This window comes from Diadema antillarum, unplaced genomic scaffold (genome assembly GCF_040938485.1).
Source record: "Diadema antillarum isolate AM-2024a unplaced genomic scaffold, OU_Dant_1.0 seq00000915_RagTag, whole genome shotgun sequence".
Lineage (NCBI taxonomy): Eukaryota > Metazoa > Echinodermata > Echinoidea > Diadematoida > Diadematidae > Diadema > Diadema antillarum.
In genome coordinates, this window is record NW_027271769.1 from 892345 (window position 1) to 909878 (window position 17534).

A 17534-nucleotide genomic window follows, 5' to 3' on the forward strand; every position below is an offset into this window, starting at 1 on the left:
CTAGGGATGGAGGTCACGGGTGGGCGTGTCATAGACACAGTTTAGTTAGCTCGCTGTTCAGATTCGATTTTCTTGAAGGAATTTTGCTCATTAATTCTGTGGTCGATACTTTCTGTTAGAATTAGTGTCCCCACGGAGAAACAACGGGAAAATTGTAGATACGTGTACTTTCGTCCTTCTTCATCGAAAAACATTGAGTGCATATACCACGCTCTACAACAACGCAACGCGATCGGCGGCTCAGCTCAGCATCAGCAACCGCGGGCGTCGCGGGCGGCGGCCGGTTGTCCGCTAGAGGTCATACACTGCATGAAAGTGCACCGGAAGATACGCGGCGGAACCAAGAACGTCAAGTCTGCCAGAAACTGATTGGAATGTAAACCTCGATTTGTCGTCTAATTATCAGGCGTTGTGAAGTGAATTTAACACCATGGAAGCTATCAAACGTTTTGGCAGGAAGGCAAGAGAGAGTGTGAAGGTAAGTTGAAGATTATGTTTTGTCATGAAAGGTTATAGGCACTCTTACATTTTTACTTTCCTCACACAGCTCACACACAGACACACAGTCAGCAATGGTCAGTGCCATTCTTGCTTTCGTGTACTTACTAGTATTTTACGTGCCTACTTGCACACTGACTATTGCAATGACACATCACACAGTAATAAATGAATGGGACTAGGCTCTAGCTTATGGGATGACGCTCATCGCTCATGCAGTGTTGTTAGTAATCATGCATGTATGGTTAAGGATGCGATGTTGAGGTGTAAAGTGTACTAAGTAACTTACCCGTAACTTGTTATGTATAATATTTCTCACGATGGCCTTGACGGCTCACAAAAAGGAACACAATTTGGAACCCAACCGTTAGGAATGTAACGTTACTTGGTAGAGAACCCGAACGGAGTAACGCCACAAACCTAAAACATTCGAGTAACAAAACATGAGGTAGGCCTATACTATAGGTCTATCTAGAGAAACTAGGATTGTAGGAATGAAACCTACCCGTTTTTTGAAAGTAGGGTGGAATGTAAACTTTCTCATCTGGTTGTCTCGACGACGACTTCAGATTGATCTTGCATCTCATAAGATTGTATTGTAGCTAGTTCTATTGAATTGACTAATTAATTGTGTGTTTAGATAAGTAGGGTAATTTAGATGTACATAGGTAGACTTTCTGTTATCACAAATCACTTTTCTAGAATCATACTGAGTGATAATGTGATACAGACTAGAACAACAGAGGTTTATTCCATGTATATCTATACTTAAGGTATAGGTATTACTGGACAGCAGCGCGCACAGTATTTTATGTCTGGACTTTACCCGCGCACATAACTAATGGTATTCTGCGTACATCTACATATTCTGCGTACATTATATGCGCTTCGTAGATTAGCCTCACTGAGTGTTGTTTGGACCGAAATCACACAAAAAAAGGGGGCATAAAAATTAGGCCTACGATGTAAAAATGCTTAAAGATTCAGATTTCACCTCACACAGTTTTAGAACAAGATATTGATTTACAAACTATCAGTATCACAACTTCACTGAATCAGACACAAGGTTTTATGGCGTGAACTGTTCAAAATGTTCTTCAAATTTGATGTTTTACCATAAAATAGAAAATTTGAGCCTCATTTGCCAATTTTTTTCTTTGTCGTCCGCTCGGTAGGAAGTATGGTGAATCATGGGTATGAATTGTCGTTCTGGTGCAAGGACAAGGTGTGAGTGAGAGTGAGGTCAAACGAAACAAACGGAGTTTTTTGTTTATTAATGTATTTTTTTTGGGGGGGGTCAAAATGTGAAATGATAAATTATACAGAAATTTTAAACCTTATTTAGAGAGGAACTCCAAGCCATTTAGTCTGAAAAGGAAGAGTAATATGTTGCAAGCACAACAGTGAAAATTTGACTAAATTAATTGTTCCATTACAAAAATTGTGTCTGGAATTATAATGCGATTTTACACTGAGCAAAAAGACAACTTTTTGGAGAGGGGTATATTTGAAGTCTATTTTACAAAAATCAGAGTCCATCCCAATCACCACGAACAAAAACTGTTATAAATACTCTTTTATTCCAAGAACAATCATAGACTGGAACTCACTCCCATCAACAGTATCTAACATCACAAACAAGGACTCTTTTAAAGCAGCAACCCTACAATACATCCAGGAGCAAAGCAACTAGACCCCACACTTCTCTCTCCGCGCAATTTAACACCAGCGCACCCCCTGTCCGGTTGGCCCCTACTAAGGGGTGTTGGACAGTACATACGAAGAAGAAGAAGAATGATTTTCATAATTTTGCAGAATTCATAATTTTCTGGACTTTGTGAATAACTGGTGCTATTTTGAGGCTGAAATTTCATCCTCTAAGTACAGAATTCAAAGCCATGAAAAAAAAAACATCCTGTCAGGGTGATACGATCCACTCTCGTACAATAGCATGTGTAGTAGTATAATTTCAAAAATATGAGTGCCTACTACCAGGACCCACGCATAGTCACCCCTAGCATTTTGGGATATACATTGCATCTCAAAAAGTATTTTACCGATTTTCATAATTCAAACGGGAATGAAAAAGGAATTTTATTCATGAATGGCATATCATTGCCACCAGATATCATTATTGGTGTGAAAAAATGCATTTTATGTCAAAATGCATGGAAAAAAAAGTTGCACTTTAGTGATTTGTATAATTGACATCTTGCCTGACAGATGTCACCCACGGTTGGCCACTTCTTGGCAGATCTTTGACCTCCCCAGTTTCCTGAAACTTTGCTCAAAGTTTCCTTATGGCATTGGGCAAAACCCCAAGTCTCCTAGCCACCTCCTTAACCAGAACCCCAGCTTCAAGGAAAGCTGTAGCTTTCCCTCTTTCAAAAATTTGCAGACACGGCATGATGCAAAATGGCCATAAGCACATTAATGTGATCAACCCAAATTGGAATTGAAAACCACATGATGTCTTCGACCAACATTCTCATATTGAAAAGGCCTACAAATATTGTGTAAAAAGTATGCACAACATCTGTTTAGTAGGGAAGCACATTGTACCTGAAGAAATTCCTGAGAATTACATAACAATTTAAAAAGGTCATTTGCTAACTTGCATAGGAAATGTACACAATATGCTTCTTATAACCTTAAGTGCAACTCTTTTCCCCATGCATTTTAACATAAAATGCATTTTTTCACACCGATAATGATATCTGGTGGCAATATATGCCATTCATGTTATGAGTAATAAAATTCCCTATCCATTCCCGTTTGAATTATAAAAATCGGTAAAATACTTTTGGTCAATTCCACGGAAAGGTTGCATTTTATGATAATCAAACTATTGAGTATAGATGATTAATGAAGCTTAATTAGATGATCTGGTATTGTTTACTCAAAGCAGCCTTTCACAACGGATATTTTGATACCTCATTTGTGAACATCAGTGAACGTGGAGTGGAGTTATGTCCGAAAAACCTTCATTTTTCATGAAAATTGCCAATTTTTGCAGAATTTATGTATCATTTCTGATACACTATTATGACCATAATACAGCTTGTGTAATTCTCAGATGGCTTATTTTCTGAATGTTCTATGGTCATAGATTGGTTAAATGATGTTCTAGAACTTGTTCCGGCATCAGTAAATATTATTCTCTCAATCTCAAAATGTGGTAGTTGATAGCGTCCCATAAGTCACGTTTTTGTGTCCCATCAGTCACACTGGTTTTCCCTATCCTGCTACTGTACCAATGAGTAGATATTCATACCACTTGGCTCAGGGTAAGCACCAACCCTTTGCTACATTCAGGAAAGAAAATATCTTTCCAGAGTCTCTGTGTGTAAGAATATTTCAGAACTTACTTTCCCACGTGAAAAACGGTGGTCCTCAGATGTCCCATAAGTCACGACAGCAATTTTCGTTGCTGTACGTAATGCAATGATACTTTTCAAACTAAGTATGGTGTTTTCATAAACTGTGATATGATGGATATAACCATGAACTGAGAAAAATGCATTTGATGCAACTATTTTCTCAAAATACTGGTTTGAAATTGCCAAAAATTGTCACTTTGTCCCATAAGTCACAATGGAATTGACCTTTTGAGATATATCCAAAAATGCTATAGGGGGGAACTTACTTTTTGGTTGAGTGTATATAATATGTTACAGTATACATAGTGTGCGGTCAAATATTTGCACAGGAAGGCGAACCTTGGTGCGAGTTTTTAGAATTATAATTTCTATCTTAACCCAGGGACAGGGTGTCTTCATTTATAGTGATATTTCACTGTGATTCTTCTTCCTGTAGGCTGTAGTAGGCCTACTGTGCAGCACCTTCAGAGAGTATACTCGCACATTTGGTAGGCTCTCACACATAGCAGACATGAGACTCAAGGCATAGTACATAAAAATATAAATGTTTTTAAAAATGCACTAGTTAAAATTGTTCTGTTCTGCCCTCGGTGACTACTTGAGTGCAAAAGAGTTTTGCTCTTATGAAGTAAAACAAACTAGAAAATATATGGCTGTAATTAATTTCATGTCCGTCCTGTTTCTTCTTTCGTTCACTTCAGGCAGCGACACCAGAGAGCCCCAGCAGGAGTCATGAGGAACAAGAAGCATCTGTGAGTACATGTCCATCCTTATCAAGCATGCAGAAAGGATTTTAAACAAAATCACTTGCATTATCTTGTGCACACTAAACTGCTCTATAGATCACATATACATGTAATGTCTACTCTGCAGATTGCTCATTCTTTTGTCTGTTAATTATATTGCATTGTCCAGATTGAGAGTGTTCTTCTAAAAGTAATTGTAGTGCAAGTAGTGTAAAAAAACAAACAAACAAACAAACAAACAAACAAAAAACAAAAAACTAATTTTCATCACCAGGGCAGGTAAGATAAAATTTGCATGTTTTTAATTTCCCGGAATCAAAACATGCAAATAGTGTCACATTTAACAAGGAAAACACAAATATAATGTGCTTTTATTTATTTTTTTAAAGGTAGTTTCTTGTTTCATGAAATGCACAAAATTTCCACACCTCAGAAACTTCCACTGAAATAGAACTTACCATGCTAGTCTTTGAACAGTGAAATTGTAAAAAGTGGCACTATTTTAACAAGTCCTAGAATGTGATTACTGTGATACTATGAAAATGTACTTGATATTAATTTTATCATTACATTTTTTATCATAATTTCTATAATTTTAGTAATGAAGTTCATTTTTGGGCTGCATATTTTGTTTATGCAGTCTGCTATTTCCTTTTAGGAGTTAGGAAAAGAGAGTATCTCGTTATAAGATTTTTTTTTAAATCAATTACTCATGATTCACATAGATATTTCTCATGTACAAACTCTGACAGCATAATTTTTTTTCTTAATAATGATGCATCTGTTCTTACATTTTTATCTGTTCAAATGTCACGTATTCATGCACACCGTGTTCACACTGGAAATCTGCAGATTGACGCATTTCGTAGGCAGGGCTTTCCCACACTGTTCACACTCAGATTACACTGCATGGTGTATCAAGCAGGGGCAAGCAGCACCTACAATTTGTAACTCCATAATTCATGACATCAGTAAATGACATGTTTTGCTTTCTTTTGTAACCCTGCATCATAAGACCTGCATATAAACTTATCCAAAGCACTGTTACAGACTGCCTGTATCACATGTCATTACATTGCCTAAAGCTTAATAAGTTAAGTAAGCAGAGACTGTCATTTAAAATTGTAGACAAAAATATTGACCCTGTCTTGCACTAGGAAAGAAAGACATACATGTATACCACTCAGAAAGCTGTCTGTGGAACTGCCGTGGTTGTTATGTCCATTTAGTCGTAACGAATATATAGGGTAGTACACCTCTGCCCCCCCCCCCCCCCCCCCCCCCCCACGGAAAAAAGCAGTAACTGACATTTTTATGAATTTGTACTTTTTTGGAAAAATGAATAGTTTACCCAATACTCTTAAATGTGAATAAGTCAGTTTTGGAAAAAAAAAATAAGATTGACCAAAAATGCAATTTTTCACTTTTGCAAAAAGCAGTAACTGCATCCAGTCGATTCAACTTTTCAAGTTTCCCCACGGAAGAAAGCAGCAAGGGCGTACCGAGGGGGGGTGTTTTGGGTGTTCAAACACCCCCCTTTGCCAAAAGGGGGGTGTTTGAGGTGTTCAAACACCTCCCTTGGGCAAAAGGGAGGTGTTTGAGCTGTTCAACACCCCTCTTCAGCAATGTTTAGATGTTGACAAATGAAACAAAAGCTGTCTTTACCGCTTTTATTTCCGTTTTGAATTCCGCCTTTCCTTTCTTTTGCGTTCATTTTTTTTTCTCTCTCTCTCTCTTCCTTGTTTTATCTTAATGTTTGTGTGGACGATGACACATTATGGAGTTACATAATATACGCACTAAAGAACTCGTGTACAGTACGTGTTAATACTACGTTACCGCACCGCGCGCGAAGCTGACGCGCAAACAGTAGACATTCCCGATCCCTGCTTTGCTTTCTGACCGAATCGCGGAGATACACGTACATTGCGCATAATGTTCAGCGTTTACCGGTATTATACCGTACGCGGTACCGTAAATTGTATATGATGCATAATATTATGTGTGTACAATGCATGCTGCGCTGCAGCCAATTATAGGCACATTGCATGCTAAGTTTACATAGTAGTATCAACTACCAACAGTGGCCATGGTGGCGTATCTAGTGGGGGGGGGCAAGGGGGGCACGTGAAAAAAAAAAAAACGAGAAAAAGAAGAAAAAAAAACGACGAAGAAAAAGAAGAAGAAGAAGAAGAAGAAGAAGAAAAAAAACCCTCGCCCGGACGGGGGGGGGGGGGGGGGGGGGGGGGGAAGGAGAATTGGGGGGGGGGGCAGAAAACCAAATCAAACAAGATGAAAACAAAACATTAATTCCATGTTTTGTAACGCTGAAATATAAAAATTTTCGGCTCGCTCGCTGCGCCCGCTCGCCAAAATTTATCAAAAAAAAAAAATAAGAAGAACAAAACGTAATGATGACGTGGAAATATAAAGATTTCGGCTCACTCACTCGTAGTAATTTAGAGTATTTTTCCAAGTCCTTAGTTTGTTGGCATAAATCGCTATCTATGAAGCCGTCACTATATCTTGATTAGAATTGTAAGATTTAATAACCAGAAAATGACAAGAATTCCATGTTTTGCAAGGTGAAATACAAAAATTGTCGGCTCGCTCGCTGCGCTCGCTCGCCAAAATTTATCAAAATTTATCAGATTTTATATCACCCTCAAAAAACCCTTTTAAGTGCTCGAAAAGCATATCAAGTGGACTTTTTTAAAGTCTCTACCGGGATGGGATTGGGTTGAACACTGCTGGTATGAATCGTTATCTATAAGACCGTCACTATATCTTGATTAGAATTGTCATTCGAAGATTTAATAACCAAAAATGACAAGAATTCCATGTTTTGTAAGCTGAAATACAAAAATTGTCAGCTCGCTCGCTGCACTCGCTCGCTGCACTCGCTCGCCAAAATTCTTCAATATCTATTACATTTAAATCACCCTCAAAAGACCCCTTCTAAGTGCTTGAAAAAGCATATTATGTGGACTTTTGTTAAGTCCCTACCGGGATGGGGTTGGACACTGTTGGTATAAATCGTTATCTATAAGGCCGTCACTATAGTTAGAATTGTAATTCGAAGATTTAATAACCAAAAATGACAAGAATTCCATGTTATGTATAAAGCTGAAATATAAAAATTTTCGGCTAGCTTGCTGCGTTCGCTCGCCAAAATATATCAAAATTTAGGGTTGCCTATTACATTTAAATCACCCTCAAAAGACCCCTCTTAAGTGCTTCAAAAAGCATATCATGAGGACTTTTTTTAAGTCCCTACCGGGATGGGGATGGGGTTGAACACTTTTTCAGAAATTAGGGGAGCAATTTTCGCGCTTGCCCCGGGCGCCGTTTTCCCTAGATACGCCACTGACTACCAAGTACAGTCAGTATAGTAGCCTACTGGAAGCAGCAAGCTCTGGAAGCTCTGGGAGTAGCAAGTTACTTGCTACTCAAGGTAATTAGTAATAGCACATGGACTTGGTAATCTTTAGTAATAGTAGATATGAATTTTTCAATCACTGAAAGTTAAAACTGAAAGATAACTGAGTGTGAGTCTACAAATTGTGGTTGGATGACTTTATTGCGCCTAAAATTCACTAGATATCTAGGTCTAGGAACAGTGGCGTAACTACGGGGGGCATGGGGGCACGTGCCCCCCCCCCTCCCCCAATCCGCTGGTTAAAAAAAAAGAAAAAAAAAGAAAAAAAAGAGAAAAAACAAGGGATAAAAAGGAAAAACCTACGAAAATGATAATTCAAGGGTTAGTAAACTGCTTTTGAAATCGACATGAAAGAATGATCAAGAAAAAAAGATATTTTTCTAAGATTTCTTTTAACCATAATAAAGAGGTATAACATTGTTCAAAAAGCCCGGAGTCGACAAAAGATTGTGATTCAGCGTGATTCCTGGTTGGCATTTTGAATACAAGCAGGATGTGCGCAGTGACTCAGAATATCGGAATGGCAAAAAGAGTCGCTGCAATGTTGCGCAATGTGATGTTTGATAGGTTGTACACATTTGCTATCAAAGCTTGATCATTGATTATGCAGTGTTGCTATACATACTAGTCTCTATTAAAATGCCTTGCATTGCCAATAATAAGACTTGACCTTGCCTATTTCCCAACTTTTCCATCTATATGAAACACACACACTCACAAACACAAACAAATTAGGGGATGCTCTATACCGTATAAAGTACAGATTTTGGACATCTTTCTCCCGCTTGGTCACTTCGACGCCCCTTCGCTGGTCATACCTCCCCCAATCATGAACATAAACCGACACCCTTGACTACTAGTGGCGGATCCAGGGGGCGCACCGGGCGCCCCCTCCCTCCAATGCGAAAAAAAATATACATGTAGCTACAAACGACAGTTTTTGGACGGTAAAATGTCAAAATTTTTAAGCTCGCTCGCCTCGCTCGCTCGCATTTAACCGTTATATGCCATTCTCCTGATGTTACAGCCAGTGATTGCCAGCAGTTGCGCCCGGTGCGCCCCCCCCCCCCCCCCCCCGAATTTCCAAAGCGAAAAAATATAGCTACAAACGGCAGTTTGGGGACTGTAAAATGTCAAAATTTTCAAGCTCGCTCGCTTCGCTCGCTCGCATTTAATCGTTATGCAATTCTCCTGATGTTGCTGTCAGTAATTGCCAGCAGTTGTGCCCGGTGCGCCCCCTCCCCTTAATTTCCAAAGCGAAAAAATATAGCTACAAACGGCAGTTTTGGGACTGTAAAATGTCAAAATTATCAAGCTCGCTCGCTTCGCTCGCTCGCATTTAATCGTTATGCAATTCTCCTGATGTTGCTGTCAATAATTGCCAGCAGTTGCGCCCGGTGCGCCCCCTCCGCTTAATTTCCAAAGCGAAAAAATATAGCTACAAACGGCAGTTTTGGGACTGTAAAATGTCAAAATTTTCAGCTCGCTCGCTTCGCTCGCTCGCATTTAATCGTTATGCAATTCTGCTGATGTTGCTGTCAATAATTGCCAGCAGTTGCGCCCGGTGCGCCCCCTCCCCTTAATTTCCAAAGCGAAAAAATATAGCTACAAACGGCAGTTTGGGGACTGTAAAATGTCAAAATTTTCAAGCTCGCTCGCTTCGCTCGCTCGCATTTAATCGTTATGCAATTCTCCTGATGTTGCTGTCAGTAATTGCCAGCAGTTGCGCCCGGTGCGCCCCCTCCCCTTAATTTCCAAAGCGAAAAAAATATAGCTATAAACGGCAGTTTGGGGACTTGGATGTCAAAATTATCAAACTCGCTCGCTTCGCTCGCTCGCATTTAATCGTTATGCAATTCTCCTGATGTTACTGCCAGCAACTGCCAGCAGTTGCACCCGGTGCAACCCCCTTAATTTCCAAAGCAAATATATATATATATATATATATATATATATATATATATACATATATTATCATATATAGCTACAAACGGCAGTTTTGGGACTGTAAAATGTCAACATTTTCAAGCTCGCTCGCTCCGCTCGCTCGCATTTAATTGTACAGTTATGCAATTCTGGGGCCCGTTGCATAAAACTTACCATTGAATTTCAATGGTAACTACCGTCAAAATTAGGCATCACAGCCAATCAGCATCAAGGATTCTAAAATTTACCGCTAATTTGAAGACTTACCGCTAGAAAGGAGCGGTAAGTCCAGCGGTAAGGGTTTTATGCAACAGGGCCCAGATGTTGCTTCCATGAGGTGCCCCCCCCCCCCCCAATGTTTGGACCCACGGTACGCCACTGAACACCCCCCTTTAAAAAATCCTGGGTACGCCTATGGAAAGCAGTAACCAACAAAACCTACGGAAGAAAGCAGTAACTAACAATTTAGTCTAATAATTCAGACTCTTTAGTCCTGCCGGTACATTTTTTCCTAATACTTTTTTTTTTCAAATTCTATCAATTTTCTAAAACAACATAAACAGCAGATTCTTCATTAATTTAGGGGAGTAGATATAAAAAGATTGTTTCACCAGTAACTTGACTCTGCCCGCAGGGAATCATAATGACAAGTTGTAGAAAAAAGTTTCTTTCTGGAGACTAGCAGAGCTAACATACTGAGCGCACTCAGAGTGCAGAATACGCGTACTGCATGCGCGCATAAATTTTGCAGCATGCCTACAACATGTCATACACTGCAGCAAACTGCAGAATTCATCACACACGTACAGTCTAGTCATCACTTATGCACAGTACAGTACAGTCTGAGTGACAGTGCCAACCATGCAGTCACACAGTGACTGAAAATTTTCTGCAGTCCAGGCATGCCTGCAAATCTATCATGAATTGCAGAGGAACCAGAAAATCAAGGTGAGCTGAAAATATGAGTAGAAATTTTGAATGGAGATGAGCACTAGATCTAGTATACACTAGAGGTCTAGAGTAGTAACGTTAGATCATCTAACGCTAGGTCTACCGCGTACCAGACCGTTCACTTCAATTACCTTACTGTTGTGTTACACAAAATACCATTTATTCCTAGATAGAGTAGAAGCGACAAGACCGAGTCTAGGTCTAATGTTAGGTCCTAGATCTTATAGATCTAGACTAACCAGAAAGTAGAAGAACTTTATAACCTGGTGGTGGTAACAATTCTCCTCACTATGGTCATGTGACATGTGCAGTTACTGCTTTTTTCCATGGGGAAAACAGCAGACTCCTGGCCATCTGTAGACCGAGTGCAGTTACTGCTTTTTTCCGTGGGGAAACCACCCAGAATCAAGGGTGAGTCACCGCAGTAACTACATTTTCCTAAATAACATTTAAAAAATAACGGAAACACAAGTTTTTCCTAGGTTTTGTTAGACAACTAGGTATGGTGCATAATCATACCACAAAATTATTTTCGACTGTTTCTGTGTTTTTAAAGAATCTGCGAAAAACACAAAATCACATTTATCTCAGCTCAGCGGATATGCAGTTACTGCTTTCTTCCGTGGGGAGGCAGAGTCCTCAAGTGGCTTCTGAAGGATAGGATTTGCTAAGGTGTAAAGCATGTTATTAAATTGCAGTTCAACATCTATACCCGTTGGTCTCAACAGGAAGGTACCAAATTATAGCAAAGGTTCATTGTCAATTCTCTGTTTACAGAATGTGAACAAATGAATTTATCAGATCTATGTCTTGAGAAATGTGTTTTGAGAAATCAATTTTTTTTAATGAGAACTTCTCCGAATGATCGATTACAAGTGTTCTGGGAAATTGTGGTACAAATGTATATAATATTTCTTATTTGTAGATTTACACTGTAATTTCAAAGCTACAGTGGTATACTGCAGAAACAATACAATATATTTTTGTGTGTGATGATGCCTTCAAAATATGAACCTGTGCATAGACTTTTGGACAGTGGTCAGCAGTGAAAGTCCTTTCTTTTCAGATAGGTAGAGTATTCTCCAAATCATGTTTAAACGAGACATGAAAACTCGTCACATTGAGGACGAGTTAGGTGATACGCTTGTGGTCATCAGATGACAGTCATCTGTGATCGACAAAGAAAAGAATGTGATATAGGCACCTTGAAGTTATATTGAGCGTGCATGCGAAACCGTTTCTGTAACCACTCGGCCACGGGTCATCCACGGAAATGGTAAGACAAAAAAAAAAAAAAACAATGTATAGATATAACAGGGGGAAAGTCAATGCCCACTCAACTAACGTGGCCGTGTGAACATCTATTGCATTGCTAGACGGAAAAGCGGCCTTGTAACGACTGAGGTCGCTATGCCATTTCTGGCAACTTGGGAAAAATACGTCCCGCAGACATAAAACCTATAATCGGCTGGTTTTGATACCTTGCCTTTAATCACAATTTTCAGTGTAATGACGTCATCAAATTACAAAACAATGACATCGTCTTGAAAGACAATTGTTCAAAGTACAACACCTCAGTCGTCGTCATTACATACTATGATCGGTTTGACAAAGTCAACCTGCAAAATGTTGCTGCAGTCGAAGCAATGTGGTCTCCAACACACAAAAAAGAGGGATATGGCGTGTGTGTGTGTCTGTGTGTGTGTATAGGTGCGTTTATATACGAACGTGATTTCTACATGGACGAATATATAATACAAATTGAAGAAAAAAAAGTAAAATAAAAAAAAATTGTTTCGTGATCTTGTGGGGTTCGAACCCGCAACCTCACGTCTCTGAGACGGCGCCTTTAACCACTCGGCCATACGTCTCGACGAGAAAATATGGGGAACGTAAACTTATGTATATGAAAGATACATGAGGAATCGTTTTGTCCACATTCCATTTTCATTTTCAGTTTTAAACTGCAAAATTGTCAATCTGATGAGGAGATTTCAAAGAATAAAATGCATGATTACTGCAGCTTATTGTCTCAGCTACAACATACTAAAGTTTCAGAGGAAATGAAGCAAAATCAGCTGAGATAAAGGTGCTTAAACGTTGTTAAGTCAATGCATGCTTTTAAAAAAAATCACCTCCCATAGACATAACACGTAAACTTGTCCGATTTTGCATCTTTACTTTTAATCACAATTTAAAGTATGATGACGTCATCAAATTTCAAAACCATGACATGGACTTGAAAGGCAAATGTTTAAAGGACAACATATGTGAATTTGGGATAATATTGAGCTTAAACAACAGAGATACGAGCAAATGAATGTCAGAAACAGTACCTCAAAAAAATCAATTCCACTTTTTTTATTCAAAATGACGATATGATCACTTCATCGCGTTTTCCTGGCAATATTGATACTAGGAATGTTATTTACAATTCATATGCTTTTGTAATATGCAATAGAAATATCGGGTCAACGGACGATTTAAAGAGCTATGGCGAAATAAACAAAGACATGTTTTTTCACTATATTTGCAGAAAGACGCGCGCGCGGAATTTCAACTTTGACGCCAGTGCATTCCTTTGTTATAGGTCAACATCGATCGGAAATCAGTGGATATTGTTACTCAAAGTATCAGGAATCCAAATCAGTCAAAAAAATTGCATTTTCATGTTGGTTACGCCCTCTGCGCGTGAAATTGCGCGGACGGACGCGCACGCGAGAAAATGTTTGAAACGCTTAAAATTGTCTGAAACTTCGAGATTTCCCATTGGGAAGTCGTTTTGAGCCTTTTAAAATTTTGACGCGCGCGTAGGCGCGCGTAATGAAGACCTGGGTAACTAGCGTTAAAAAGTAAGATAGAGCGTGACCTGAACTTTATGTCCACCGAAAATGATGCAGAAATGACATCTAGTTATGAAGTTATGATCGATCATGTGACAAGGTCCGAAAATCACAAAATGGCGCCTAGATGACGTCATAGATATGTTACTGTCATGAAAACCTTATTGTGGCTAGATATTGTTATGAGACATGTTGACTGAAAATTTCATGTCATTCCGTAATGTCATTGTTGAGATATTGACGACACAAAATTGTCCAGAAAGAAAGAAGAATAAAAAAAAATAAAGAGAGATTTTGACAATCACAATAGGTGATACGCTGATAGCGTATCACCTAATTATGTATGCACTTAAGTGGGTCTACCTTTTGGGGGGTACCACATATTTGTAATACACTGTATTATGGCTTTGTACATAGGGACAACAACTACCACATACCTGTATACTTATCTACATCAACAAACACTCATGATAATGGTCATATTTCTTGCAGTTGTTTGTGTTTCTGTGCGTTTGTGTGTGTGTTTGTGTATGTATGTCTACATGGGTGTGTTTTAAAACATTATGCATGTTGTGCTTTACATGTCTTTACTTCAAGCAAGGAGAGAGACAGAAAGGTGAAGTTGATCATTCATAAAGACAGCGACGCTTTGCTCAGGAGTCCCATTGTGCATGACGATCATAGTACATTCACGTTGAATTTTCCACTGTCATGCTTTTCATCCCGTTCCAATAATATCGCATTCCAGGGCTTCATCTGTCCAACATGCATGGTGGCTCTATCCTCACCTGAACAGCTTCAGTCCCACTGGGAAACTGTTCACAATACTGAGATCACTGGAGGGGCAGCTGGCCCAGAGCCTGAAATAGTGGCAGCTCCAGGCGCTGTCACTCACGCTGCAAATACAAACTCTCTTCATCAGACCCAGGTATGCCCCCAGTTTCTGAATTATTAGTTGATCAGAAATTGTCAAAACATCAAGTGAAATGACAGTGTAAGCTGTAGCATGTGATGCCAGGTAATGATCATATTGTTTGAAGTTGTGTCACTATTGCTTAAACATGATGCCTCTCAAATGGCATGTTTTGAGACCAGACGTGGTCGTGAAAAGAGCTTCATAGATTTTAACAAAATTTAAAGATTGTCAAAAGCCAATTCCAAACTTCCTTGGATTTATTTATTTTTTCCCCACAGACAGAGATTCAGCTTTCTCACCCTACATCAATTCTGTTAATAGTCATAAAAACATGTTTGGTATCAGATTTTAGGCAAAGTGAATGCTACTGATATTTAAGGATGTGTGTATTTGCATATGATCATTTATTTCATTCCATGATATTGATGGAAAACGTGATAATTCATTGTCCTTTCATTGTTGAAATCTTAAGTAGTATACTAGAGATTTGCCAATCTGTGAGACATTCTGCTGTTCTTGATGTTGTCATGTCAGATACATGTAATCACTGATCTTGCTGCGGAACTTGAACACTACTGTAACTGTCTCATTGTACAAGTCACCATGCACTGTCACTGTGTGCACATGTGCATGACTGTGGCAAAAACAACACAAAAACATTTCATAATGTAAACACTTTAAATCATGGCTTTTCTCATCCAACTGAGTCTCATCTTTATCAAAGTTTTTCAACCCTCAATAAAAGCACTGGAGAAAAAAATATGATGAGGTAGAAACTTTTCCAGTCATTTTTTGTCTTTCTTCAGTCTATTCATATAAGCTCAATGTAGTGGCCCGATGCACAAAAATTAATGTTGCATGCCATGCACATAGTATTGTATTTCATGAGTTTATGTGCTGCAAAGATACAGGTATTGTACATTTATGCTTTCAACATCAGCCAGAACATAACACAGTAATTTTGCTGTTAGGTCATAATAATTATGTATTAACCCGTTGAGGACAAGTCCCGAGTATACTCGAGCAGGTGTCTATGGGAAATGCGTGTTGCAGCAAAATCGAATTGTCCTCAACAGGTTAAAACTCATCAAATTTAAAGCAATTTAAATTGTACAGCTCCTACAATGTGTTGCTTCTCCATTTTGCGTGTTATACATAGTACATTGTAGTTTATACTTAAATAATCATACAGACAATTTTAATCTTTGCAATCACTTTCAAGTCATAAGAATGTGTTATTTGCATTTGTAAATGCATGTTCAGTGGTTTTTCACAGCTGAAGGATAACATTTAGCAGACAAATTAATGAATTTTATGTTTCTTTCCTTCATTGTTTCTTCCCCTTTATTCCATGATCATTCCTCAGTCAAGGTAAGTCACTTTAAAGTATGTGGGGTTCAAATACATACAGTGTATCATTGGCAAAGTGTTTTGTCCTGGGCCCTGTTTTATCAAAAGATAAAATCGATTCTAAATTTCCTTAACACACAGGCTGCCATAGACTTATCATAGAAATCAACTTTATAATCAATTTTAACTCTTCATAAAACAGGGCCCTGGTGTTCTAGTGTACTTATTCAGTCAGTAGCTCCAATGTAGGTGTACTTTTCATTCATCTTTTGAAAATACTGTAGGTACGTATTTATTCCAGTAATATATTTGTCTTGTCACCTGCTTTTATTGTCTTAAGGTTCTACTTAGAAAATGGAAGTTCCATGAATATACTGTAATTGCTTTCTTTGTAAGGAATACCTTTGATAGATAGTTATACCTACATATCACTTTTATCGTTTATCTGTTCTGATTTTTTCTCGACAACACAGGGCAAAGCAAATATACAGACATTGTGGGGGGGGGGGGTGTGGGGGAACTTATCCATGTTGTAACTTTAGGTACTTACTGGTACACATCAGTGAGTACCTTGACGTGTAGTTCTGTTGATTCCTTTGTCTCTGGTACCATTGTTTCCCCTTCACTTCAAGATATTAAATTAATCATTTATTTGTTGATACCTGGCTTAAATATTGAACTTTAACATCACCCTCTCAGGTTTAATATACAAATTGTACATCAATCTTTGTAGATCCAATGTACAGCAAGTTGTTTACATGTCCGATCGATTACCTACTTGTACACTGTACTCATGCTTATTGCTTTGATTGCTACACTGTACAGAGTCTTGTTCTCAACGTAAGGCAACTTTTTACAATCATTTTTGCATCAGCAATCTTTGCAGGTACAAAGTGAAAATGAATGCACGATATTATTTTCTGACAAGAAATATGTAACTTTCATGCTTGTTTTTTTACTTTTTGACAGGGATGACGGTGTTGAAGTTCTTCGGCAGGAAATAAATGAGTTGAGAACATCTTTGAAGGTTTGTAAACCCATTTCTTTCTTTTAATATCTCAGCTGTTATCTTGCCTGTCTGCATTAGAATTGTTTTTGATAATTTCTTGATTAGGTAAGCATGTGGCAGTTGGATGTCTTGTATGTCATGCAGTGTACAACACCTATGAAAGCAGAATGCAGGTAACATCTCTAAAATCTTTATATTAACTCGTTGAGGATGGGCTGAGTTTGCTACAATGCGCATTTCCCATAGACCCTTGCCCGAGTATACTTGGGACTCGTCCTCAACGGTTAAACCTGATCATCTTAAAGTTTATGATTGAAAAGTACTGATTGTAATTACCTCTTCTACGGAAAATTCATATGTGAAATAGTTATCACAGATATTAGATTGTTAACTTTCTTTGTCAATTACACCATGGAAATTGTTACAGTCTTTAATCGTTTCTTACTGTACCATTTTTAATTATCCATTGTATCCTA

General features: G+C 38.5%; 1 protein-coding gene across 1 annotated transcript in view; it reads left to right on the plus strand.

Moving 5' to 3' along the window:
- The first annotated feature begins 26 nt into the window (after positions 1–26).
- The window catches only part of LOC139741298 (uncharacterized), a 54799-nt gene continuing 37291 nt past the window's right edge, over positions 27–17534 (plus strand). Inside the window, exons 1-4 of the mRNA XM_071651887.1 lie at positions 27–478; positions 4580–4630; positions 14532–14722; positions 17019–17076. Coding sequence (XP_071507988.1) covers positions 431–478; positions 4580–4630; positions 14532–14722; positions 17019–17076 — 348 coding nt within the window. The 5' untranslated portion in view covers positions 27–430. The remainder of the gene's footprint in view (positions 479–4579; positions 4631–14531; positions 14723–17018; positions 17077–17534) is intronic.